The sequence below is a fragment of the Jaculus jaculus genome, chromosome 12 (assembly GCF_020740685.1).
Source record: "Jaculus jaculus isolate mJacJac1 chromosome 12, mJacJac1.mat.Y.cur, whole genome shotgun sequence".
In the NCBI taxonomy this organism is placed as follows: domain Eukaryota; kingdom Metazoa; phylum Chordata; class Mammalia; order Rodentia; family Dipodidae; genus Jaculus; species Jaculus jaculus.
The window spans coordinates 25,518,849-25,545,020 of NC_059113.1; the positions used below are offsets into that span (position 1 = coordinate 25,518,849).

The window sequence follows — 26,172 nt, forward strand, 5'->3', positions numbered from 1 at the left end:
CCTCGAACCGGGGTCCTTAGGCTTCACAGGCAAGTGCTTAACCACTAAGCCATCTCTCTAGCCCTGTCCTCTAAATTTAAATATCCAACATGGGAGCCATAGCCTTCCTGGCCGTGGGTGGTTGCAGGAATGGGTCTAGGGCAGTGAAACCCTAGAACAACAGGTAGGATGCCCCAGAGCCAGGAGCTGCCAGTGGTAGCAAAAGATGCAAAAGGTCCCAGTGCCAGAGATGCCAAGGGGCGTGCAAGACACTTTGGACCCCACAGCTAGGCTGGGGGTTGGCCAAGCTGGGGTGCACACATGTGGAGGTCTAGTGCAATAGGCAAAGGCTACAACCTAGGTGCCCAGTAGCCAATCATGTGCGGGCTTGGCAATTTTGCCTCAAAGGCGTATGCCCTGGCCCTCCTGAAGTGAAGTGAGGTGGTACGGTAGAAGAGCAGGCACTGTTGACTGAGGACTTGCTGAAGGGCAAGTTTTGAGCCTTTTGTCCTGGCGCAAGCCCACCCACCCCAGCTCTTCAAAGGCTGATGAGGAAGGCGTCCTGCAGCCACTGGTCATGGGCATTGTGCGTCTGGGGCACAGTTAGGGGTGAGGGGGTCAGGGGGTAGGCTGGCATCAGAAGGCTCTTCATCATCAGAGAGGCCGGTATCAGGTGGGTGGAAGCTGCCCAAGAGCAAGGAGGACGACAGGTCCTGGCATAAGCTCAGGTCTTGGCACAGATGCTTGCAGCCCCCACAGCGGGAGTGGGAGAGGCATATCCAGCTGCCGCAGCCCCGCCTGCAGACAACCGACAGTGGGCATCTCCGTGTGCAGTGCAGCTAGCGCCGAGTCCAGGTTGACCTGACTGCACTGACCGGTAGCAGGGCCCGAGCTCGCCAGGCACAAAAATCACCTCCAAATGGAACAAAGTCCTCAATATAAGACCAGAAACTCTGCTACTACTGGAAGCAAAAGTAGGAGGAATTTTCCATTACATAGGAGTGGGAAAAGACTTTCGTAACGAAACCCCAGCAGTTCAGAAACTTAACTAATCACTCAACCATTGGGATCGCATGAAGCTGAAAAGTTTTTTCACAGACAAACATACAATAAGCAGAGCCAACAGACTACCCACAGAATAGGAGGAAATTTTTGTCAGCTATACAACTGACAGAGGCCTAATTCCTAGAATCTACAAAGAACCCCAAAACCTAAATAATAAAAAGTCAAACAATCATTCACAAAGTGGGACAGAAAACTGAACAGGGAGTTCTCAGAGGAAGAAATACAAATGGCAAACACACACTTATGAAAATATTCAACATCCCTAATCATAAGGGAAATGCACATTAAAACAATTATGAAATTCCACCTTACCACAGTAAGGTTAGCAAGCATTAAAGAAATTAAATGAGGGCTAGAGAGATGGATTAGCTACTAAGGCAACTGGTTGTGAAGCCTAAGGACCTAGGTTTGATTCTCCAGGTCCCGTGTAAGCCAGATACATATGATAACACATGCCTTTGGTGTTCATTTGCAGGGGCTAGAGGCCCTGGTGCACACATTCTCACTCTCTCTGTCTGTAATAAATTAATAAAATAAAAATCTTTTTTAAAAAAAAAACAAGTGAAAACAAATGCTGGCACAGATGTGGAGAAATGGGAACCCTCGTTTACTGTTTGTGGGAATGTAAGATGGTACAACCACTATGGAAAGCAATATGGAGACTCCTAAAAGATTGACTATAGAGATACCAACAGACCCAGCAATTCCCTTACTGGGCATTTAAACTAGAAGTCCCCTGCCTCAGTTCAGCCATTTGCTCAACTATGTTTATAGCTACTCAATTCATAACAGCTAAGAACTGGAATCAACCCAGATGTCCATTGTTTGATGAATGGATAACCAAGATGTATCTACATGATGGAATTCTACACAGCAGTAAGTAAAAATGACACAATGAAATTTAAAGAAAAATGTTTGAACTTGGAACATATCATTCTTGGCAAACTAACCCAATCACAGAAAGACAATAGTTGCATGGTCTCACTCATCTGTGGCTCCTAACCTGAATCATCCTGAGATGCTGACATGCCTATTATGCATCTCAAGGACTGGCCAATAGTGAGGGCAGAGTGGGAGGTGAAACAAAACTGGACCCAAATGGAAATGGCACCATAAAATCCTGTATCCTAAAAACAGACTAAAAGTTTGAACCTACATCAGGCCCTTAGAGGGTACACCTGAATCAAAGGGCCCCAGAGATGGTATGATGAAGACTAACCTTAATCTTTCCTGTTTCTCTTTCTCTTTCTGGCTCATTTTCACTCTTGTCTCTTTCACTTTCATATTTCCTATCTTTTTCTTCCTTCTTTTACCTGGGCACTGGTCTGTAACTTCCAGTACCAAGATGCAGTTAACATACATATTGATCAGAGAGGTCTCCCCCAAAAAGATAGATTTCTGTCACAGCACTTGATTATGCATCAAAGTTTATTAGGAAGACACTACTGCCAAAGAAACCATATGCTATTTGTACAGAACATGGAGAGACCTGGCTGGAATCTGGAAGAGAGTCAGTTCCCAGTTAGGTTGTCTAGTGCCAGAAGGTGCTGCATGAGCAACTGGGGGAAAATGACTAACATCAGTCCAAACAACTCGTGGTCTAAGATACTCAGCAGCAAGTAACCTAATATGATTGTCACCCAAGTGTAGTAGTGGCATAAAGCTATGGTGGGCAACCAACTGCTCTAGAATTGGCTAATAGATACGCTCAGTGGAATGGAACCCATAGCTGGAACTGGGAAACAAGTCAGAACCATATCCAAAGGTGTCATTGAGGAGCTGGAGAGATGGCTTAGCAGTTAAGCACTTGCTTGTGAAGCCTAAGGACCCTGGTTTGAGGCTCGATTCCCCAGGACCCACGTTAGCCAGATGCACAAGGGGGAGCATGCGTCTGGAGTTCATTAGCAGTGGCTGGAAGCCCTGACATGCCTATTCTCTCCCCCCCCCTTTCTCTGTGTGTGTGTGTCTTTCTCTCTCTGTCACACTCAAATAAATAAATAAAAATGAACAACAAAAAAATTTTTTTTAAGTGTCACTGTGGCCTGAAGAGATCGCTTAGCCCTTTAAGCCAAAGGACCTAGATTAGATTCCTCAGGACCCAAATAAACCAGATGTACAAGGTGGTGCATGTTACTGGAGTTCGTTTGCAGTGGTTAGAGGATCTGGTGTACCCATTCTCTCTATTTTCCTGTCTCTCTCTCTCTCTGTCTCTCAAATAAATAAATATAAACATAAAATATTTTTAAAAGATGTAATTGTCAGTGCCCATTAAGAAAATGAGGAAGAATATAACTAATATACAAGAGTTAAGGAGGAGAGAGAGAGACAGAGGGAGGGAGGGAAGATGTAGAAGAGACTCCCAGTACCAGCATGGGGCTATCATCCACAATGAGCTTTTGATCAGAGAAACCTACAAGGTTTCCTAAAAGAATGGCAGACTTCTGTCAGAGTACTTGACCCACCAAAGATCAGTGGTAAGACCCTATTGCTGAAGACACCATATGCAGTTGACACGTAAAATGGAACAGCAGGGCTGGAAGCCAGGAGAGAGTCACTCCCCAGACAGTCAGAGTATCTAGTGCCAGAAGGTGCTACATGGGCGACTGGGGGAAATAACCAATATCTCTCCAAGCAACTCATGGTCTAACCTAATTAGCAACAAATTGATGCCCACACAAATGCAATAGTGGCACACAGCCATGGTGGGGAACCAACTGCTCTTGATTTGGCTAACTGATCCCCTCAGTGGTACGGGACCCATAGCTGGAGCTGGGAAACAAGTCAGAACCATATCCAAACATAACCCGTCCTCCTGGGGGTGCTGGAGGGAAGGGAGACGCCACCAGTGCAGGCGTGACCCGTCTCTCATGGAGAGGACTCAGGGCTCCAGGGTCACTGACTTAGTAGTGGAAATAGCACTAGGGCCCATGAGAGAACCCAAATCCCCCCCCTGCCTGAGCACTGAGTCCTGCCCCAGGGGAACCTCAAGTCCTCCCCTGTGACCAGAGTCCTCTTGAAGAGCCCTAATCCACCCGTGCAGGAGCCCCGTGTCCTGTTCTGTGTGACCCCCTTGCCCTCCCTTGGGGAGCCCCTTGTCTTTTCCTGGGGAGCCCCGTGTCCTCCTCTGGAGGATCTTTCAAGCTCAGTTTCTCTCTAGTTTGAATGCCATGGTGTCAATCATGAAGTTGGATGGCTTGCCCCAGGGCATGGGTGCAGTAAACTCTGAGATTTAAGCAGCTCAACTTTAAAATGGCCCAGGATCATCAGCTGTGGTTCAAAACCCAGCCAAACATGGTGGCACACATCTGTCATGCCAGCCCACAGAGGCTGAGGCAGGAGAATTGCAAGTTAGAGGCCAGCCTGGGCTGCCAAGTGAAACCCTGTCTCTAAATAAACATATAAATGACTATACGCACATACGGTGTTTTGGCATGTCTGCTGAACACATACCTGAGGATCTAGCCCTGGCCTGCGCCCCGAAGGGCCCTCTGGACCTCGACTTTGAGTCGGCTTAAGAAAAGAGAAGACTTGTGGGCTAGAGAGATGGCTTAGCGGTTAAGCACCTGGCTGTGAAGCCTAAGGACCCCGGTTCAAGACTTGATTCCCCAGGACCCATGTTAGCCAGATGCACAAGGGGGTACATGCGTCTGGAGTTCATTTGCAGTGGCTGGAAGCCCTGGCATGTCCATTCTCTCTCTATCTGCCTCTTTCTCTCTCTCTCTCTTTCTCTCTCTGTCACTCTCAAATTAATAATTAAGATAATTAAAAATAATTTAAAAAAAACAAAAAAAATTAAAAAAGACACAAAAAAGAAACTTTACCTAAACCAAAAAAAAAAGAAGAGAAGACTTGTCACAGGAGTCACACCATTTAATCCTTACACTGGTCCTTGAGGAAGGAATTACCATCAGGGCGTGCAGGTGGGGAGATTGAAACACAGAGATTTTCCTGCTTAAGCACTTGAGCAGTTCTTGCGAGGACTTTGGGGAGTCTTTCTTGAGGCTCACATCCAGCCCAGGGGAGCACCTCTCTGCTGCCACCCCCACCCCTCAACACACACACACACACACACACACACACACACACACACACACACACACACACACACTTTCCAGCTTCTGGTTTCTGCTTCTAAAAAGCACAGCTGCTGCTGCTGCGCCCTGTTCTGCTGTTGGATTTCATTAGCAAGCGGGATTCTAATTGACCTTTTATTCACTAGCTACAGTTCGGCAATTAATCAAGCTCACCCGGCTCGGCTCGCATCCTCTGGGGGGAGAGAGAGCTAAGCAGGACTCCGTCCTCGTCCCTGGGGCGAGGCACCCTGCTCGCGTCTATGTTCTGCTGCTCTCCCCAGGCTCCCAGGACACCTTGCACTTAGAAATTTCTAAAGAAGGCTGTTAGATTCAGATGGCCATCACAGCCCCCTTCTGGCACAGTCCCTGGACTCTTGGCCTCTTCAGAAATCGCTTCATGCTGGCTTCCTGCTTCTTGTTGAGAAGTAAATGTGCCTTGCTCTCTGCCTGCCAGGCTCTTGGGCACCTCGTTTACTTTGTTTCTTCACGGAACATTTATAGTCGCTCTCCCCGTTCTCTGGTGTGAAAAATCACTAAGGAAAGAATAAATTCAATTATGCCACCAGCTAGAAATAGACCTCGCTGATATATGGAAGTGTGGAGAAAGCCTGACTTCCTTAAATACAGCTTTGTGAAACGCACACGTTGTGTCCAAATCCCCATCCAGAGATTCAAGACACAAGCAAGCTCAGGGGTGCTTCACCCCGCCTCATCATCTTCCGGTGGTTTCTGTTTTGTGAGAACTGCCCTCTATGAAGTTTTGCTGTATTCAGAGCCCAGGAAGATAGCAACTGCTGCCTGAGGCCGCAACCCTGGGGTTTAAGACGATCTGGAAAGTCAGCAGGTATAATCTGAACTGTGGAGCATGTGCCAACTGAAAACGACTGGAAGTCATCCCAAGGGCTTCCTTCTCCTGGCTCGACTCCTCCCTCTCTCCACACTTGCCTCCCCATCTTTGCCTTCCCCGAGGAATGACCACAAGAGCCTTGGCTACAAGGACTCTGACCTGACCTCTGGCGTCATAAACTGATGGCATTATTAGGAATGATGGGAACTTAGATGGGGCCTGGTTTGGGCATGTAATCACTGGGTGTGATCTCACCCTTGACCCCTCTGTTTCTGTCTGCTTGCTGGCTACCGTGGAAGAGCAGCTTTCCTGCATCAAACCCTTCCACCATGACACTCTGTCGTGGAAAAATCCTCTGAAACCATGAGCTAAAATCAACATTTCTCTCATTAACTGATTCCTTTAAGGAGTTTGTCTGAGTGACATAGGATTTGTGGTGGCAGGGCAGGCCCCAAACCGCCTGCCATGTGTGAAACTTAATACACATTTTTCTGGAACAGTAGATATGCTTCTATGATATTATTTCTAGCAATCACATAGATTCTATTACATAGATGCACAAAAGCAAGATCTCCTGTCAATGAAAGCTCACATTGTTTTTATTTTTTTAAATATTTTATTTACTTATTTACTTGAGAGAAAGAGAGAGAGGGCATACTAGAGTCTGTAGCCACCACAAAGTCCAGACACATGAGCCACCATGTGCATCTGACTTATGTGGGTAATGAGGAATCGCACCTGGGTCCTTTGCCTTTGCTGGCAAGCACCTTAACCACTAAGCCATCTCTCCAGCCTTTGTTTTTTATTTTTTGTCTTCAAACCATCTTGATGAACATCTTTTCCCACAAAGGTTTGTCTTGGTACTGTATGTATATAATAAATTTGTCTGTATTATTTGATATGGTATACAGTCTTGATATTCAAGTTTCCCTACACAGAGATGCCATCCAATCTCCACATGCAATGTTGGAGTGCCCATTTTCCCACCTCTTTATCTTCTGCAGTTAGAGATGGTTCTAGAGCAAGATGCCCAAGTAGTCTATTTTTAACTTTGTTTATTTATTTGAGAGAGAGGGAGGCACAGAAACATGAGGAGAGAGAATGGGTACACCAGGGCCTCCAACCACTGCAAATGAACTCCAGATGCAGGCACCCCCTTGTGCATCTGGCTTATGTGGGTCCTGGAGAATCAAACCGGGGTCCTTTGACTTTGCAGGCAAATGCCTTAACCTCTAAGCCTTCTCTCCAGCGACCCCTCCCCCAAGTAGTGTTTCTAAGAATCAGTTAAAGCATCCCCAGGGTTCCCAAATGCTCCCAAACGTTGTGTGCACCAGGGTTCTGCTCGAGGGCACATTCTCACAAGGTAGGAAGGAATTGCTGGGGAGCCCTCTATAGCAGAGAGGTGAGACCCTCAATTAACAGGCTGGATTAAGGAACAAATAGATGTTCACTAAACTACTGTCTAAGGAGGCCCGTCCACATAACTGCAGGCTTTCTGTGTTGGTCAGAAGGCACGCAAGTTCAGGGCCAGAACTGAAGTGTTGGGCGCCAGTGGAGAGACTGAAGTCCTTGTCACTCCTCCCCTACAGCACGCAGCCACTGCACTGACAGCCACTGGACATGCCCAGCGAAGCGCAGTTTCAACCACTGGGTAGTAGCCGGAGACTACTGATGATTGACCGTAAGTGATCACAATGAGCTGAAGGTGGTATCATTTACACTCCCTGCTTGTAGAGAGGAGGCACTCAGACTGGAGAGGTTGCTTAGTGTTAAGACATTTTCCTGCAAAGCCTAAGGACCCAGGTTCGATACCCCAGTACCCAGAATCAAACTTATCTCCTTAGGCTTTGCAGCCAAGTGCCTTACTGGTTGAGCTATTTCTCCAGCCCTACTGACTTTAATTTTAAGTAAGTAATAATTTGATCCTATCTTAAATGATGTCATTCTCCACATTTTAATTTATAAAACCTTGTTGCCATATTCCTGAGGGGGGGGGGAATACTGTCTCTGATGTTTTTTCTGTTTTAAATATGTACCATCACACTGCAAAGGAACTTCAGATGCATGAGCTACTTTGCACATCTGACTTTATATGGGTGCTGCCAACTGAACTTGGGCCATCAGGCTTTGCAGGCAAGCACCTTTAACCATTTTAACCATTGAGCCATCTCTCCAGACCCTGGAAGTTTAGTTCAAAAAATGAGCCTATGGCAGGACTGGGGAGATGGCCCAGAAGTTTAATGCACTTACTTACCACAGATGCCAGCCCAGGTTCAATTCTCCAGCACCCACCTAAAGCTGCTTGTGGGCCACACTCATTTGCAGCAGCAAGAGGCCAGATATCTCAAAGAAAGTGGAGCACATGCTGGATGGGTGGCGCCCGCCTTTAATCACAGCACTTGGGAGACAGAGGTAGGAGGACCACCTTGACTTCCAGGCCACCCTGAGACTACATAGTTAATTCCAGATCAGCCTGAGCCAGAGTGAGACCCTACTGCAAAAATCAAACAAACAAACAAAAAAAGCAAAAGAAAGAAAGAAAGAGGAGCTGAGAACTCTTTGGCCTCCACAGACTTCTATGGACTCCACAACATGGAACACACATACAAACCACCACGTAAACATACATACACATAAACAATTATTTTCAAAACGAACATCCAGGAGGGGATGGACAGATGGCTCAGCGGTAAAGGTGCTTGCCAGCAAAGCCTAAGGACCTAGGTTTGATTCTCCAGTCACACATAAGCCAGATGAACAGGGCAGCACATGCAGCTGGAGTTCATTTGCAATGACTATTGGCCCTGGCACAACTAGATTCTCCTTTCGTTTTCTTTCTCCCTCTCTCTGCTTTTCTCTCTCTCTCAAATAAATAAAATTTTAATATCCGGGCGTGATGACACATATCTTTAATTCCAGCACTCAGGAGGCAGAGGTAGGAGGATCACCATGAGTTCGAGGCCACCCTGGGATTACATGGTGAATTCCAGGTCAGCCTCGGCTAGAATGAGACCCTACCTCAACACAAAACAAAAAAATAAAAATAAAATTTTAAAAATCACATCATTGTTTGACTCTCGGTGACCCAGTTTCCTTCTTATTAGCATTTAATTGACATTGTTAATTTTTGTCTATTTTTCACTGGCATAATGTCACATACCTATTCAGAAGATGAAGTCAGGATGATGAGGATTTATATGCATATATGTATGTTAGTGTACACGTTTCTAAAAGTATATGAAAATATATTTACTATGATTTGAATGTGAAATTCCTCTAATAGGTTTGCATATTGAATGCTTGGCTCCCAGAGGTTGACACCACTGTGAGAGGCAGTGTAAACATCTGAATGTGTGTCATAGCTGAGGAAGGAGCCACTGAAATGCAGATCTTGTTTTCTCTCTGGCTGCCATGTCATTGATGAGCAGCTCCTCCCTATCACACATGATGGGCCTATGATCTTAGCAAGCAGGGCTCAGACACAAGGTCAGGAGCCAAAAGTCATTCTCAATTATCTAGCAAGTTTGAGGCCAGCCAGGCCTACATGAGAACCATCTCAACAAATTCATATGAACCCAAAGAGACAAACATCAACTCAGAGGAGGGACAGAGGATACAGCTTATGGGAGACACTGGACTAGAATGACAAGGCCCTAAGGAGGAGGGCCAGTACACGGGGTGAGGGCACAGCTGGGTGGGGGCCAACTCAGTGTGGCTGAAGATACGGCTGAGTGGTAGACCACTTGCCTACCATGCCCGAACCCAAGGTTTCAGCCCCCGCACCACACACACTCACACACACACACACACACACACACACACACACAAAGAAAAAAAACACACACGCACACACAAAACATCCTCAGTGAATTCTAATAATGACTTCCAAAGCACAAATGTAATTAAAGTAATCATAAAAGATCACTATGTTTAATCTTAGTAAGTGTTTCTGCAAAATGCAAAGATGTATTGTGTTCTTCTTAAACGTGGAGGAGGATTATGACTTGAGTTCTCAATTGAACACCAAAGACTTCAGAGGACCTCGAAGGACCTGAAGAAGATACTAGAAAGAGAAAGTGAGAATTATATTCTTGTTTTCAAAGATATCACTATTACTAGCACACAAGACTTAGGAAGTGTGAGCATTATGAGTATATATGAGAATGCAAACATGCATGTACCACTACAATACATCAGAATGGAGCACAATATGCCCAACTTTCACAAAGAATTCATTCTCATCAAGAATAAGTGTGAGTGATTTCCCATTTTTCATTCGGCTATTTAACAGCCACATGCTAAGTGAATAGCACACACTGGAACCAGGAATAAGGGGTCAAACTTCACAGGAGTCAGGCCGGAAAGAAGGCTAAGTGGTTAAGGCGCTTGCCTGTGAAGCCTAAGGTATCATGTTCTACTCTCCAGATCCCACATTAGCCAGATGCACAAAGGTGAGGCAAGCACAAGGTCCACTAGGTGGCATAAGCATCTGGAGTTCAATTGCAGTGGCTGAGGCCCAAAATATCAACTCTCTCTCACTCCTCTTTCTCTCTCTCCCTCTCTTTCTCTATCTCACTAAAAAAACAATAATAACAAAACAATATAAATAGCAAAGTAAACTTGCCCTCACATATTGGCTAAAAAGGTAGAGGCTATTGTCATTCAAGGAGTTCTTGCCATAAGAAAAGTTTACAAAATCTTAGTATTTAATGCAGACTCTGGATATATCTCCACATCTTGCACTCAGCATGAAGCAATGTGGAAGGAAAGAGGACCCTTAACAAGCGAGGGTTCACTCATTGAGCGTGCTCATTTCACTGTAGGGAAGAGAGAGGCTGTCCTAAGGCCACAATTATCCATTGCAAGACCCATCAAATAATTCAGTCCATACAAGTACTAAGAAAAAACAGTGTGGGAAAGGAAGGAGAAAAGGATGCTGGTTACAACATCACTATCACTGAGGCCGTTGATGGCTCAATCATCCCCAATCATAGCACAAGGGAGCAGAAAAGTCTAAATAGTGAAAGGAGTTCATAATGGGCCCATGGGTGCCCTTGCAAGGGAGTACTATTCCTCCTGCCAGTGAGGAAAGAAATGCCTCTCCTGACACCCTAAGTCCTTCAGTATCATGTGCAAGCCTCTCCACAAGTTCACTACTCCCCTCACCCACTGGCCAGCCTGAGAGCTGAATTACAAACTGCTCTATGCAGCTCTGTCAGTTCTCAGGGGCATCTCACGCCACCACCTTCTTTGACCAGTCACCCCTTCAAGGGACACTTACTAAAACAGGACAGGCAAATTATTTCACCATGTACACAAATGAAATCCTAACACACACTCATTCACTCTTCGGGACACCTGGTCAGCATAGCTCTGATTCTTCCCCGTGAAATCGTCAAAGGCTCAGAAGTCACCTAAGTTCTCCAACTAGAGATCCTGCCTGCCTTGGGCTCCGTACTCCTCTCCAAACTGACGATTACTGGATGATTATCTTGGTCTCCAAAGTAATGTCACAGGTCTCACCAGCTTAGTTGGCACCTTTGAACTCTCCTCTGCTTACGACTCTCCATCTTTGAGGAACAATTGAGAAGGCACACCCTACTGAAAGGAACGCCTCACTGGGGAATCACTTGACTTCCACAAGGCTTCCTCAACTCTTGGCTTTCACTCCTGAAAGATTCCAAGCCACTCCTCAGGCACTTCTCCTCCACTTGGTTGTCCCTACCCTACACCCTCCGGTGAAACTCAATCTACCCTTCTTAGAGGTAGCTAGGAACACCATTCCGAGATCTTACCATTTAGGAATCCAGTTCTACTTAGGGACCTATCTGGACACATACAATTCCTTCACACCTTTCTAAAGGACAGTTTCAAGTTATTTTCAGCACTTCCACTACGATAAACCTTTAAAGTCCCACCTTGGTTCCATCCGTCTACACTCAAGCTCAGCTCCAACTCTGCCAAAGGAATGAGATGTCACGATAGCGGCTGATCACAGACAGTATGACAGTGAGCCTAGAGGTGAACTCAAGCTGCTCTTCAAAAAAGAGAAGTCCTGAGCTGGTGAGACGGCTTAGCAGTTAATTGCTTGCCTGTTTAGCCTAAGGACCCTGGTTCCCCAGGACCCACGTTCGCCAGATACACAAGAGGGCACATGCGTCTGGAATTTGCATGCAGTGACTGAAGGCCTTGGTGCGCCCATTCAGTCTCTCTAACTGCCCCTTTCTCTCTCAAATAATCAAAACTAAAAAGAAGTTTTCCTCCATCACCACAGAACTTCTGTCTGATTATCTCTCTACATACCCCAGTAATTTATATACAGATCATGCTATTGAGATTGTCCTAAATCTGGTGTCAAAACAAAAGAATCCACAGCAGGGTTTCCGAGAGTACCCTCATTGTGGGCAAACACTGCCACTTTGCAAAACCAAATGGAAGTGTAGTTGTTGAAGGAGGTTGAAATGTTACAATAGTTATAACTCAGACTTCTTTGAAAAGCTAAACCATAATGATTTTTAGAAACCAAAAATTTCTGAATTCCCTATTTGTGACAGACTACTGTGAATTTATCTAAAATGTATGCGCCAAAGAAAGCCCACAACATAGTCTAAGTTGTGTCCACTGTAGAAAAACCTGCAACTCACAGGCGTCTGAAGTTGTTTATGCTGAATGAGTGAAATCGTCTGCTCCTTCTATCAACTCTCTCGCCCACCTGTAAAACAATGCAATGTCAAAATTTAAACATTTTTTTTTACCATATATGCAATGCGCAGAAATCTTAGTTTGATATCTAAAGTTAAAAATTTATGCACAGGTATAGGGACCTTGAGAAGAAATGACTTTTGTAACAGGGTAAAAGGAAAATTTTGTTTCTTCATGTAAATGTCTTTATTTAACCCAGTATTTCTTTTTCTCTACTTGACCATTTTTCCCATATCTTTAATTTATAGTTTGATACAACATCAAAGTGCTGATTAGAAACATCTTCAATAACTCAGATTTCGCAACAGTGTGTGCTCATTTAATAGCTATATTGACAGATATCTGTAATTTGTTACTTTTTTTTAATCAAGTGCTGAGCCTATGACAAGTCAAATTCTTAAACTTCACAGCTGGACCAGACAGGAAAGACCTTACCCTTTAAAGCTGCAGAGAGAGAAAACAATCCTGAGAAAGCACACACAGTTGATAGCACAAAAGGGGAAGCTTTCCCTCTGAAGCAATGAAAATCCTGTGCTGCAAAGATTCTGTGCACAGGGCCTGCAGGAGAGACCATGTCTGCCCCGGCTCCTGCTGTGACTCCCAGTCCTACCTGTTCACTGGGCGATGGAACATGATGCTGGTGGAGACGGGGAGCCTGCATTTCCTCAGTGCCAGTGAGCTGGAACTCCACCAGACATTGAGAAGTAGCTGACCGTATAACCTTTTCCCTTCTAACTCCATCGAAGCCTCTTTTCTCTCCTGCCCTTGAAGTGAGTTACTTCCTGATTTCTCCTACTGGCACTCTGGCATACTAACCTGTGCTCCTTGCTATCACTCCTCCTTGTTACCCACTGTTCCCTAGCAATAAACATGTGTGCAACGCTTTCTTGCTAATGTTCTCCTGTTCCAGCTGCCAGGCCCCAGGCATGCGAGTCCACCTAGCTCTGCCCGGCCCTGTGTGGGCACGGGGGTGGGCAGCCCTGACAGCGGGCTCCCGTGCAGCTGCAGGTCTCTGCGTGACTGCGCAGGGCTGGAGGCTGCTGAGGGAAGCCGTGGCGGCGGCAGCGCCTCCCTCTTCGTGTGCTCAGTGGGTCTGCGTTCTATGATAGATCTCACAGTTCTCTGCGGTGTGCAATGTTCCTCCTGAAAACTCTTTTAAGTGATTACTTGAAATACCTTGTGGAGTTCGGTAGATGTAATCTCGGCAGCCCTTTAAATCAAACAGAAAAAAAAAAAATTCAGACAATTAGTTAACAAATCACATACAGTGATTTTGTTGTTGTTGTTTTTCGAGATAGGGCCTCATGCTAGTCCAGGCTGACCTGAAACTCGCTATATAGTCTCAGGGTGGCCTCAAACTCTCAGCAATCCTTCCTACCTCTGCCTTCCAAGTGTAGTAGATGCTTTTTTAGGTAACAACATGAGGTTGAAATCTACGTCACAAATTCCTAACTGTTATATGGTACTAAAGGTCCAATCATTCTTTACCTGGGGATTGAAATGAAACTTAGTAGGCAGATCACAACACTATCAAAACCAAGAAACAAATTTACATCAAACTTTCTGAGGGCCAAAGCCAAAGAAAGATAACTCTTGTACCTTTTTAGCTACCACAAATATACTATATTGTTGTTCTTAATAAAAATAGAAGAAAGCTGGGAGTGGTGCCACACACCTTTCATCTCAGGACGTGGGAGGCAGAGGTAAGTACGAGAACCGCCGTGAGTTCGAGGCCACCCTGACACTACCTAGTTAATTCCATCTCAGCCTGAGCTATGTGAAACCATACCTCAAAAAAGCAAAAACAAAAAACCCAAACTCACAGGCACTAAATCCCTATACTAAAGTATGATTTGAGTCTTGACAGGATAGCATGCAGCGTTTTCAAACAATTACAGGGGTTATCTATCTCAGACCCCCCATGCAATATTAACTGTTTATTTACTGTAAGCCTTGTACATGTGTTGTTCTGCCTTGATACCTCACAATAATTTTGTGACATAAGTAACACGTAGATGTCTCATGGAGAAAGATATAGGGAAGAAAACGCCATGTAAATTGTCTAAGGATACAAGCTGGTTAGAGGGAGACCCAGAATTTCATCCTATGAGTATGTCTTTAGGACATGATTCTCACAATGTGTCATGAAAGTAACCTTTGTATTCCAGCAGTATTCAGTGATGTAACAGCACACTGACATTACCACTCACAGTATCACTCATTTGCCACTTATTATGACTGGCAGGAAAATACTTGTGAAAAATAAAACCACCTAAAGTTGCTTAAAAGTTATTTAAAATCCTACTTTGAGTATACCAAAGGTCTATTTATTACTATAGCCTGTTGAAAACCGGTAACTTTCATCACTTCAACTTTTAGAGGAAAAAGAATACTGAATGGTGAAGTTTAGAATTCCAGATTCTGCTCTCTGATACACTGTGAACAGTTTACTTCTCTATCATAGACTAATGGCACCCTCCCTCTCTCTGAAGAATGCACACACCTATTAATGTGTTTAAAGCTCTCATTTTAAAGAACCTTTTCTATCACTGCTACTGATTAGAAAAGACACAAAGAGTGACAGAATTATGTCTGACATGTCTAATGATTTTAACTATATGACTTAAGTCAAACTCTCCTTGCCTGACTAAACATGCCCAGACATAATAAATCAAGGCTTCTTAATTTTTATTTGATTAACATTGGGTTTTTTCACAGAGGGTCTCTCTCTCACAAGGCTGATGGGAATTCACTATGCAGTCTCAGTGTGACCTCAGAGGAATGGAGATCATCCTACCTCTGCATTGGATGCACTGCATTAGAGGTGTACGCCACCATCCCACCCAGGAAGGATTCTTATTTTTATCACAAAACAAAGAATTAGATTTATATGTGGTGTTTGTTACACATAGTCTATTTCTGTTTCCTTCAACCTTAATCTATCCACCGCCACCTCCAGAACTGTGTCCCCTCCACCTGGCCTCCCTTCCCCTAACATCCTCATGGACTTCCGACACCTTTGCTCAACATCTCTGCTTCCATCTCATGGTCTCCTGTCCACTTTCACCCAAACTAATAAATGCAATCAACATAGATATCCAACAACGGATGAGTCGGTCATAAAAATATGGGGCACATATACATATAAAATTCTATTCAACTGTCAAGAAAATAACCTCCTGAGATAGACTGGAACTCGGACATAAGTGGAAACATACCTAAAGTGGTAACTTAGCCTCATGAAATCAAACACTGCATGTTCTCCTTCACATGTAGATCCTAACTTTTGTGTGAGCATGTAAGCAGATGAGGAAATATGTGCACAGGAATGGGCATTCAACGGCATGGACCAAGATTTCTAACACCGGGCAGACAAACACAGATATCATAGAAACACACACTTCCTTCTCTACTGGACCACTTCCAAGAGCTTGCTTGCAATCATCTTTCCAATGAATGATGTAAAAAGAGAAACCTCTTCCTTTCTCTATTTCCCTTCACTTTCCAATGTGTTCTCCAATACTTTTCTGAGAAAACCGTGTCTAAGGCGTTATGTGCCAATATCCGCTACAGCCACGCTTCGATCGTCACTGCTCCTGCTCGTCCCTGTGGCGGGCGTCCATCTTCCTCACTGTTCAGCAATGTGATGGAGCTGAGCCTCCTCCTACTTTGAATGAAGACTACACGAATCTGCACAATTTCCAGAGAAACCGAGCAGTGTAACTTCCTGTAGAGCGAAAGGAATATTCGGTGGTCTAACCTTCTCCCGGTGTGGTGTAGGTCACCAGGCACGTGACTGCCGTCAACTTGCGCTGGCTGCGCAGTGTCCGTTTCAACAGGAGACCTTTCTCTGGTTGATGCAGACACGGATTCCCATGTAGTGAACTTACTGTTTTCACTCTTCTTTTCTTCTGCCAGAGGGCAGTGGGGCTCACTCCTTTAAGAGATTCAAGAGTCAATGATTCCTACCATTTTATTCTCTCACTACATTACAAGACAATTTGGCAACATTCCCACTCTTGCACAAAGACAGATGGCTAAGCAACTGCAGTTGCTTACAAAGGTTAAGAACAGATGTTCAATTCCCCAGGACACATGTAAACCTGATGCTAAGGGGCCCATTCATCTGGAATTTGTCTGTAGCAGCTGAACGTTCCGGCACACCCACTGTCTCTCTCTATATATATCTGATTCTTTTTCTCTCTCTTTCAAATATAAAAAGTAAATAAACAAATAAAAGGAGGATATTATACCTTTTAATGTGTTTCTTATGTGCTGTTCCTAGTTTCCAATTTAAGTGCAAGAAACCTTTATGTTTTTCCATTTCTTCATTTCCTATTACAGTTATATCATTTTCACTATTATTGACTTCCTTTAGCCTTTTGTATGGAACTACTTTATACTTGTTTTCCTTTCCAACTGTGGAATCTGTTTCGTGGAGAAAATGAATGTACATAAGACAAGACTACTTTCATGTAAGTGGAAGATACATTCTCACATTCCTTCATTCATGCTCTGAGGAAATGTCTACTGAAGGTATGTGTACAATGGGCAACATATTTTTTAAGCATAGCTAAATGAACAGATGAAACTTTGCTCTCATGTAGCTTAGCTAATGGAACATACTTGATAAATAATAGGTATAAAATCAAGTAGATCCTGTACGAAACAGATCATAATGGGCTGGGTAGATGTTTTAGAAGCTAAAGATGCTAGTTCGCAAAGGCTGCCATCCTGGCTTGTGTCAGGAGCTCCCTCGAAGAGCCTGCTCCCAATGTGCTCCTGGAGTTCACCTGATGCGGAAAGACTGTTGATTTCCATCATTGAGTCCATTCCTGCAGTGGATGTCTCAGGTGTTGGTATGCTCACCAATTCTCTCAATTGACTTTTTGTAATTGCACTTTTATTTCCTTTTCCCAATGGACAGGCTCTTTCCTTTCTGTAAGTTAATCATAGAAAACAATGCTTTCTAATAACTCTACTCATCAAGGTTGCAAAACAATTAGGGAAAATTACACACATTTACCCTGTTTATACATTTTTCAAATTTAACACTTTCATTATTATTTATTTGTGGGGGGAGTCAGATAAAAAGACCACTAGACAGAGAACAGACAATCTAGATCTCTCAGCCACTGAGAACTAATGCCAGATGCACCCTTGGCCTTGTGTGCATGCGCAACAGTGCAGGCTTAACTCACTGCATCTGCATGTGAGACCCGGAGGGGAACAGGTTTTCTTAGGCTTCAAAGGCAAACATTTAACCGCTAAGCCATGTGTTCATTGTAAAGTTATTGCTACTCATAATAAAAAGCACAAAGAATGACACATTTCTCTAAAGTGTTGTCTGAATGTTGTTAATTACATAATTGAAATCTAAACCTCCATTCCTGATACTTTCATGTCAGCACATCATTTGCATGTTGAATTCCATTAAGATACTGCTTTTTCATACTACTCCATAATACTCAGTGACCTCCAATTCCAGTCCGAAATGACTGACTAAACATGATCAGATACAGGGAGATGAATTAGATTTCAATGTGTTTTGCAAACTAGGTATGTTTTTGTTATATCAACCCTCTGTTCAAACCCATACTCATTTGTACCATTGTTTCTTTGCCCCACCATGGCCTCCTTTCTATTTTCATGGATGTTTTATTTTGTTTTGTTTTGTTTGGCAAGGTTGGATCTTGCTCTCAGCTCAGGTTGATCTGTGATTCCCTACGTACACAAAGGTTGTACTCAAACTCACAGAGATCCTCCTACCTCCCATTCCCATTTGCAGGAATCAAAGGCGTCCTGTACAACACCTGGGTAGCCAAATGGATTCCTTTGAGAACTTTTATCAACACCTCCAGATTCCATCTCATGGTCAACAATCCACTCTACTAAAAACTAAAGGGTAATATCTCCTTAGACATCTATCTCCTGATGATAGGAAAAAATAGGGTATAGGCACACACACACATGATATGGTTGGATTTTGTGGCACACTCCTTTAATCCCAGCAGTTTGAAGGTAGAGCTAGGAGGATGACTGTGAGTTTCAGGACACCCTGAGACACCACATGGTGCATTGCAAGTCAGCCTGGGCTATAGAGAAACCTTACTTTGAAAAGCCAAAACCAAACAGAAACAAACAAAAAACAACATGAACTCAGTACAGGGAGTGTACCCTTTCATTTCTGCAGTAAGAACAACTAGGCATTAAAAAGTAGGAGTATTTGGGGTGCACAGATGGCTTAGCAGTTAAGGCACTTGCATGCAAAGCCAAGGAATCCACAGGGTGAACTCCTCAGGACTCATGTAAGTCTGATTCACAAGGGGACACATGCATATGGAATTCGTCGGCAGAGGCTGGAGGCCCTAGATCCCCCAATCTCAATCTCTCTGTGCCCGTGTCTCTCTCTCTTTCTCTCCCACTCTCTCTCCAAATACATATATATACATATATATATCAGACTCTTTCAATTTGTTTCAAACAAATAAACCAATCAATGAATAGAAAACGGTAGGACACTGTAATTATACCTTTTCATTATTCCTAGTTTTGGATTTATTTGTAACAAAATTTTAGATTTCGACACTTCTAGAATTACGTTCGTAGCTACATCATTCCAATAATTTTAACTTACCTTAGACATTTGTAAGGAAATGCATGATCATTACGTTCCAATCTGACAGTGGACTCTGTATCATGGAGAAAAGCAGAAGGAAATAATATATGAGTCATTTTTATGTGTGTGTAATATGATGCATTTTTAGATTCCCTCATTCATATTCTTTTTTTTTTAATGGAAGCCAGATATTTTTAAAGTATTTTATTTTATTTATTTATTTATTTTATTTATTTGACAGCGACAGACACAGAGGAAAGGACAGATAGAGGGAGAGAGAGAGAGAATGGGCGCACCAAGGCTTCCAGCCTCTGCAGACGAACTCCAGACGCGTGCTCCCCCTTGTCTATCTGGTTAACGTGGGACTTAGGGAAGCGAGCCTCGAACCGGGATCCTTAGGTTTCAAAGGCAAGCGCTTAACCGCTAAGCCTTCTCTCCAACCTCCCTCATTCATATTCATGAGGAAATGTCTACTGATGATGTTTGTATAATGTGTAACATACATATACAGATAACTTGTTTTTTAAGGAGGGTCTCACTCTAGCCCGGGCTAACCTGCAATTCACTGTTTTCTCAGGGTGGCCTTGAACTCAAAGTGATCCTCCTACCTCTGCCTCCCAAGTGCTGGGACTAAAGGTGTGCACCATGGGTCCAGCGGTGTGTAATGTATTTTTAAAGCTCAGATAATTGAATAGATCACATCTTGGCTCTCATTGATCTTAGTCTAACAGAGAATGCTAGGCAGGAAATGGTTATATATTCAGGAAGATGCATTAACAAACAGATCGTTACATATTTGGGAGGTGTTTAGGAAGCTACAGTAGCTTGTTCACAAAGCGTGCCGTCTTGACTTGACTCCCTAGCTCCATCATTAAGCCTGCACCCTCTGTCCTGGACTTCACCTGACACGGGATGACCGTTCACTTCCATCAATTTGTCCATTTCTGCAGTAGATGTCTTAGGTGTTGATGTTCTCACCAATTTTTTCAATGGACTTTTTGTAATTTCACGTTTGTTTACTTTCTCCAAAGGACAGGCACTTTCATTTCTGCAAGGTAGTCATACAGAATAATGTGGTCTATTAATTCTACACCTCAACGTTACAAAACGTTATGACAAAATTCCAAAAATTCCCCTTTCACATTACTTAAAATTTTAAGTTTTGTAATTAATAATTTGAAAGAGATGGAGAAAGGGACAGACAGAGAGAGAATGGGCAGACCAGTTTCTTGAGCCACTGTGACCATGCATCAAACGCCTGTGCCCCCTTGTGTGCACGTGTGACATTGCATGTTTGCATCACTGCACCTGGCTCCATGGGATCTCGAGATCAGAGCAGGATTTCTTACGCTTCACAGGCAAGCACCTTAACCGAAAAGCCATATACGTGGTTAATAATTAATCATCATAAAAATGAGCCCAAATTAGACGGAAGCTTTCTTTGCAAAGAATAATTATCTAGCCTAAATTATTGCCATCATCTTACTTATCATTTTTCTCCTTAGTGTGAACGACTTTAGCAACTTGTAGAGCATGTTCTTTATCATCATAGTCAGCAGCATTAGGAGATGCGGGACCATCGGCAGGAACAGAAAGAGGGGCAGGAACATCAGCTTCCGCAGAAATAGCACGATCCAGAAGGGCAGCAAGAGGAGCAGGAGATTCAGGACCATCCTGAGCATTGGGACCATGAGAAACACGGGGACTCTCAGAAGGACTGGAACCATCAGAAGTTATGGGACCAACAGGAGTACTGGGCCCCTCAGAAGTATCATGAACATCAGAGGGATCAGGATCATCAGAAGTGCCCAGACTGTAAGGAGTGTCTGGACCATCGGGAGTGTCCGGATCATGAGGATTATCTGAACCAACAGGAATATCCGCACCATCAGTAGTGTCTGGTCCATCAGGAATGTCTGGACCATCAGGATTATGTGGACCATCAGAAGTGTCTGTACCATTAGGGCTGTCTGGACCATCAGGATTATCTGAAACAGTGGTCGTATCTGGACCATCACAAGTGTCCAGACCATCATGGGTGTCCAGACCATCAAGAGGATCTGGACCACCAGAAGAGTCAGGACCGTAAGGAGAGTCCATTTCTGAAGTGGATGTCTCACGTGTTGGTATTCTCACCAATTCTCTCAATTGACTTTTTGTAAGTGCACTTTTATTTCCTTTCTCCAAAGGATAGGCTCTTTTATTCCTGCAAGTTAATCATAGAAAACAATGTTTTGTAATAAATCTACTCATCAAGGTTGCAAAATAATTAGGGAAAATTACACACATTTACCCTGTTTATACATTTTTCAAATTTAACACTTTCATTATTATTTATTGGTGGGGGAGAGGTCAGATAAGAAGACCACTAGACAGAGAACAGACAATCTCAGCCACTGGGAACCAATGCCAGATGCACCCTTGGCCTTGTGTGCATGCGCAACAGTGCATGCTTAACTCACTGCATCTGCATGTGAGACCTGGAGGGGAACAGGTTTTCTTAGGCTTCAAAGGCAAACACTTAACCGCTAAGCCATGTCTTCATTTAAAGTTAATGCACTTCATAACAAAAAGCACAAAATATTACACATTTCTCTCTAGTGTTGTCTGAATGTTGTTAATTAAATAATTGAAGGCTAAACCTCCATTCCTGCTACTTTCTTGTCAGCACATCATTTGCATGTTGAATTCCATTAAGATACTGCTTTTGCATACTACTCCAGAAAACGCAGTCACCTGCAATTCCAGTCCGAATTAACTGACTAAACATGATCAGATACAGGGAGATGAATTAGATTTCAATGTGTTTTGCAAACTAGGTACGTTTTTGTTATATCAACCCTCTGTTCAACCCCATAATCATTTGTACCATTGTTTCTTTCCTCACCATGGTCTGCTTTCTATTTTCATGGATTTTTTATTTTGTTTTGTTTTGTTTGGCAAGGTTGGATCTTGCTCTCAGCTCTGGTTGACCTGTGATTCACACGTACACTCTGGTTGTACTCAAACTCACAGAGATCCTCCTAGGTCCCACTCCCATTTGCAGGAATCAAAGGCGTCCTGCACAACACCTAGGTAGCCAAATGGATTCTTTTGTGAACTTTTATCAACACCTCCAGATTCCATCTCATGGTCTTCAATGCACTCTGCTAAAAATTAAAGGGTAATATCTCCTTAGACATCTATCTACTGATGATAGGAAAAAAATAGGGTATAGGCACACACACACGATAGGGTTGGATTTTGTGGCACACTCCTTTAATCCCAGCAGTTTAGAGGTAGAGCTAGGAGGATGACTGTGACTTTCAGGCCATCCTGAGACACCACATGGTGCATTCCAAGTCAGCCTGGGCTATAGAGAAACCTTACTTTGAAAAGCCAAAACCAAACAGAAACAAACAAAAAACAACATGAATTCAGTACAGGGAGTGTACCCTTTCATTTCTGCAGTAAAAACAACTAGCCATTTAAAAGTAGGAAAATTTGGGGTGCACAGATGGCTTAGCAGTTAAGGCACTTGCATGCAAAGCCAAGGAATCCACTGGTTCAATTCCTCAGGACCCATGTAAGTCTGATTCACAAGGGGACGCATGCATGTGGAATTCGTCGGCAGAGGCTGGAGGCCCTAGATCCCCCAATCTCAATCTCTCTGGGCCCGTGTCTCTCTCTCTCTCTTTCTCTCCCTTTCTCTCCTATATACATATATATACATATATATACATATATATATCTGACTCTTTCAATCTGTTTCATATAAAAAAACAAATCAATGAATAGAAAATGGTAGGATACTGTAATTATACCTTTTAATTATTCCTAGTTGTGGATTTATTTGTAACAAAATTTTAGGTTTCGCCACTTCTAGAATTACGTTCGTAGCTACATCATTCTCATTAATTTTAACTTACCTGTGGCATTTGTATGAAAATGCTTGATCATTACGTTCCAATCTGACAGCGGACTCTGTATCATGGAGAAAAGGAGAAGGAAATAATATATGAGTCATTTTTATGTGTGTGTAATATGCATTTTTAGCTTCCCTCATTCATATTCTAAGGAAATGTCTACTGATGATGTTTGTATAATGTGTAACATACATATACAGATAATTTGTTTTTTAAGTAGGGTCTCACTCTAGCCCGGGTAACCTGCAATTCACTGTTTACTCGGGGTGTCCTTGAACTCAAAGTGATCCTCCTACCTCTGCATCCCAAGTGTGGGGACTAAAGGTGTGCAGCATGGTGCCCACCTGTGTGTAATGTATTTTTAAAGCTCAGATAATTGAATAGATCACATCTTGGCTCTCATTGATCTTAGTCTAACTGAGAATGTTAGGCAGAAAATGGTTATAAATTCAGGTAGATGCAGTAAGAAACAGATCGTTACAGATTTGGGAGGTGTTTCAGAAGCTAAAGTAGCTTGTTCACAAAGCGTGTCGTCTTGGATTGACTCCCTAGCTCCATCATTAAGCCTGCTCCCTGTGTGCTGCACTTCACCTGACACGAGATCACCGTTCACTTCCACCAATGTGTCCATTTCTGCAGTAGATGTCTTAGGTGTTGATGTTCTCACCAATTCGTTCAATGGACTTTTTGTAATTTCCCGTTTGTTTACTTTCTCCAAAGGACAGGCACTTTCATTTCTGCAAGGTAGTCATACAGAATAATGTTGTGTATTAATTCTACACCACAACGTTACAAAACAGTATGACAAAATTCCAAATATGCCCCTTTCACAATACTTAAAATTTTAAGTTTTGTAATTTATAATTTGAGAGAGATGGAGAAAGGGACAGACAAAGAGAGAATGGGCAGACCAGTTTCTTGAGCCACTGTGACCATGCATCAAACGCCTGTGCCCCTTTGTGTGCATGTGTGACATTGCATGTTTGCACCATTGCTCCTGGCTACATGGGATGTCGAGATCAGAGCAGGATTTCTGATGCTTCACAGGCAAGTCCCTTAACCGCAAAGCCATCTACATGGTTATAATTTAGTCATCATAAAAATGAGCCCATATTAGAATGAATTTTCTTGGCAAAGAATAATTATCTAAATTATTGCCATCATCTTACTTATCATTTTTCTCCTTTGTGGGAACGACTTTTACAACTTGTAGAGCATGTTCTTTATCATCATAGTCAGCAGCATTAGGAGATGCGGGATCATCGGCAGGAACAGAAAGAGGGGCAGGAACATCAGCTTCCTCAGAAATAGCAGGATCCAGAAGGGCAGCAAGAGGAGCAGGAGATTCAGGACCATCCTGAGTATTGAGACCATGAGAAACTCGGGGATTCTCAGAAGTACTGCAACCATCAGAAGTTATGGGACCAACAGGAGTACTGGGCCCCTCAGAAGCATCAGGAACATCAGAGGGATCAGGATCATCAGAAGTGCCCAGACTGTAAGGAGTGTCTGGACCATCGGGAGTGTCCGGATCATAAGGATTATCTGAACCAACAGGAATATCCAGACCATCAGGAGTGTCCGCACCATCAGGAATATCTGGACCATCAGGATTATGTGGACCATCAGAAATGTCTGTACCATCAGGGGTGTCCGGACCATCAGGATGATCTGAAAGAGTGGTAGTATCTGGACCATCACATGTGTCCAGACCATCGTGGGTGTCCGGACCATCAAGAGTATCTGGGACACCAGAAGAGTCAGGACCGTAAGGAGAGTCCATTTCTGAAGCGGATGTCTCACGTGTTGGTATTCTCACCAATTCTCTCCATTGACTTTTTGTAATTGCACTTTTATTTCCTTTCTCCAAAGGATAGGCTCTTTCATTTCTGCAAGTTAATCGTAGAAAACAATGGTTTGTAATAAGTCTACTCATCAAGGTTGCAAAATAATTAGGGAAAATTACACACATTTACCCTGTTTATATATTTTTCAAATTTAACACTTTCATTATTATGTATTTGTGGGTGGTGATCAGAAAAACAGACCACTAGACAGACAACAGACAATCTAGGGCTCTCAGCCACTGGGAACCAATGCCAGATGCACCCTTGGCCTTGTGGGCATGCGCAACAGTGCATGCTTAACTCACTGCATCTGCATGTGAGACCCGGAGGGGAACAGGTTTTCTTAGGCTTCAAAGCCATGTCTTCATTTAAAGTTATTGCTACTCATTACAAAAAGCACAAAGAATGACACATTTCTCTCTAGTGTTGTCTGAATGTTGTTAATTATATAATTGAAGGCTAAACCTCCATTCCTGATACTTTCATGTCAGCACATCATTTGCATGTTGAATTCCATTAAGATACTGCTTTTCCATACTACTCCAGAATACTCAGTCACCTGCAATTCCAGTACGAATTAACTGACTAAACATGATCAGATACAGGGAGATGAATAAGATTTCAATGTGTTTTTCAAACTAGGTATATTTTTGTTATATGAACCCTCTGTTCAACCCCATACTCTTTTGTACCATTGTTTCCTTGCCCCACCATGGCCTGCTTTCTATTTTCATGGATTTTTTATTTTCTTTTGTTTTGTTTGTCAAGGTTGGATCTCGCTCTCAGCTCTGGTTGACCTGTGATTCACCACGTACACTCTGGTTGTACTCAAACTCACAGAGATCCTCCTAGGTCCCACTCCCATTTGCAGGAATCAAAGGCGTCCTGCACAACACCTAGGTAGCCAAAGGGATTCTGTTGAGAACTTTTATCAACACCTCCAGATTCCATCTCATGGTCTTCAATCCACTCTGATAAAAACTAAAGGGTAATATCTCCTGAGACTCTATCTACTGATGATAGGAAAAAAATACGGTATAGGCACACACACACACACAGACACACACAGAAAAGGTTGGATTTGTGGCATACTCCTTTAATCCCAGCAGTTTGGAGGTAGAGCGAGGAGGATGAC

At 43.3% G+C, this 26,172-nt stretch overlaps 1 protein-coding gene across 1 annotated transcript in view; it reads right to left on the reverse strand.

Annotated features, from left to right (window-relative positions):
* Window positions 1–9,894: 9,894 nt before the first annotated feature.
* Window positions 9,895–26,172, reverse strand: part of LOC123453549 — a 40,461-nt gene continuing 24,183 nt past the window's right edge. Inside the window, exons 15-26 of the mRNA XM_045130567.1 lie at window positions 24,360–25,079; window positions 23,782–23,927; window positions 23,194–23,248; window positions 20,772–21,491; window positions 20,188–20,333; window positions 19,304–19,358; window positions 17,460–17,605; window positions 16,920–17,094; window positions 16,427–16,603; window positions 13,843–13,876; window positions 12,609–12,676; window positions 9,895–10,027 (exon numbers count right to left, since the gene is read on the reverse strand). Of these exons, the coding sequence (XP_044986502.1) occupies window positions 9,997–10,027; window positions 12,609–12,676; window positions 13,843–13,876; window positions 16,427–16,603; window positions 16,920–17,094; window positions 17,460–17,605; window positions 19,304–19,358; window positions 20,188–20,333; window positions 20,772–21,491; window positions 23,194–23,248; window positions 23,782–23,927; window positions 24,360–25,079 (2,473 nt within the window). The 3' untranslated portion in view covers window positions 9,895–9,996. The remainder of the gene's footprint in view (window positions 10,028–12,608; window positions 12,677–13,842; window positions 13,877–16,426; window positions 16,604–16,919; window positions 17,095–17,459; window positions 17,606–19,303; window positions 19,359–20,187; window positions 20,334–20,771; window positions 21,492–23,193; window positions 23,249–23,781; window positions 23,928–24,359; window positions 25,080–26,172) is intronic.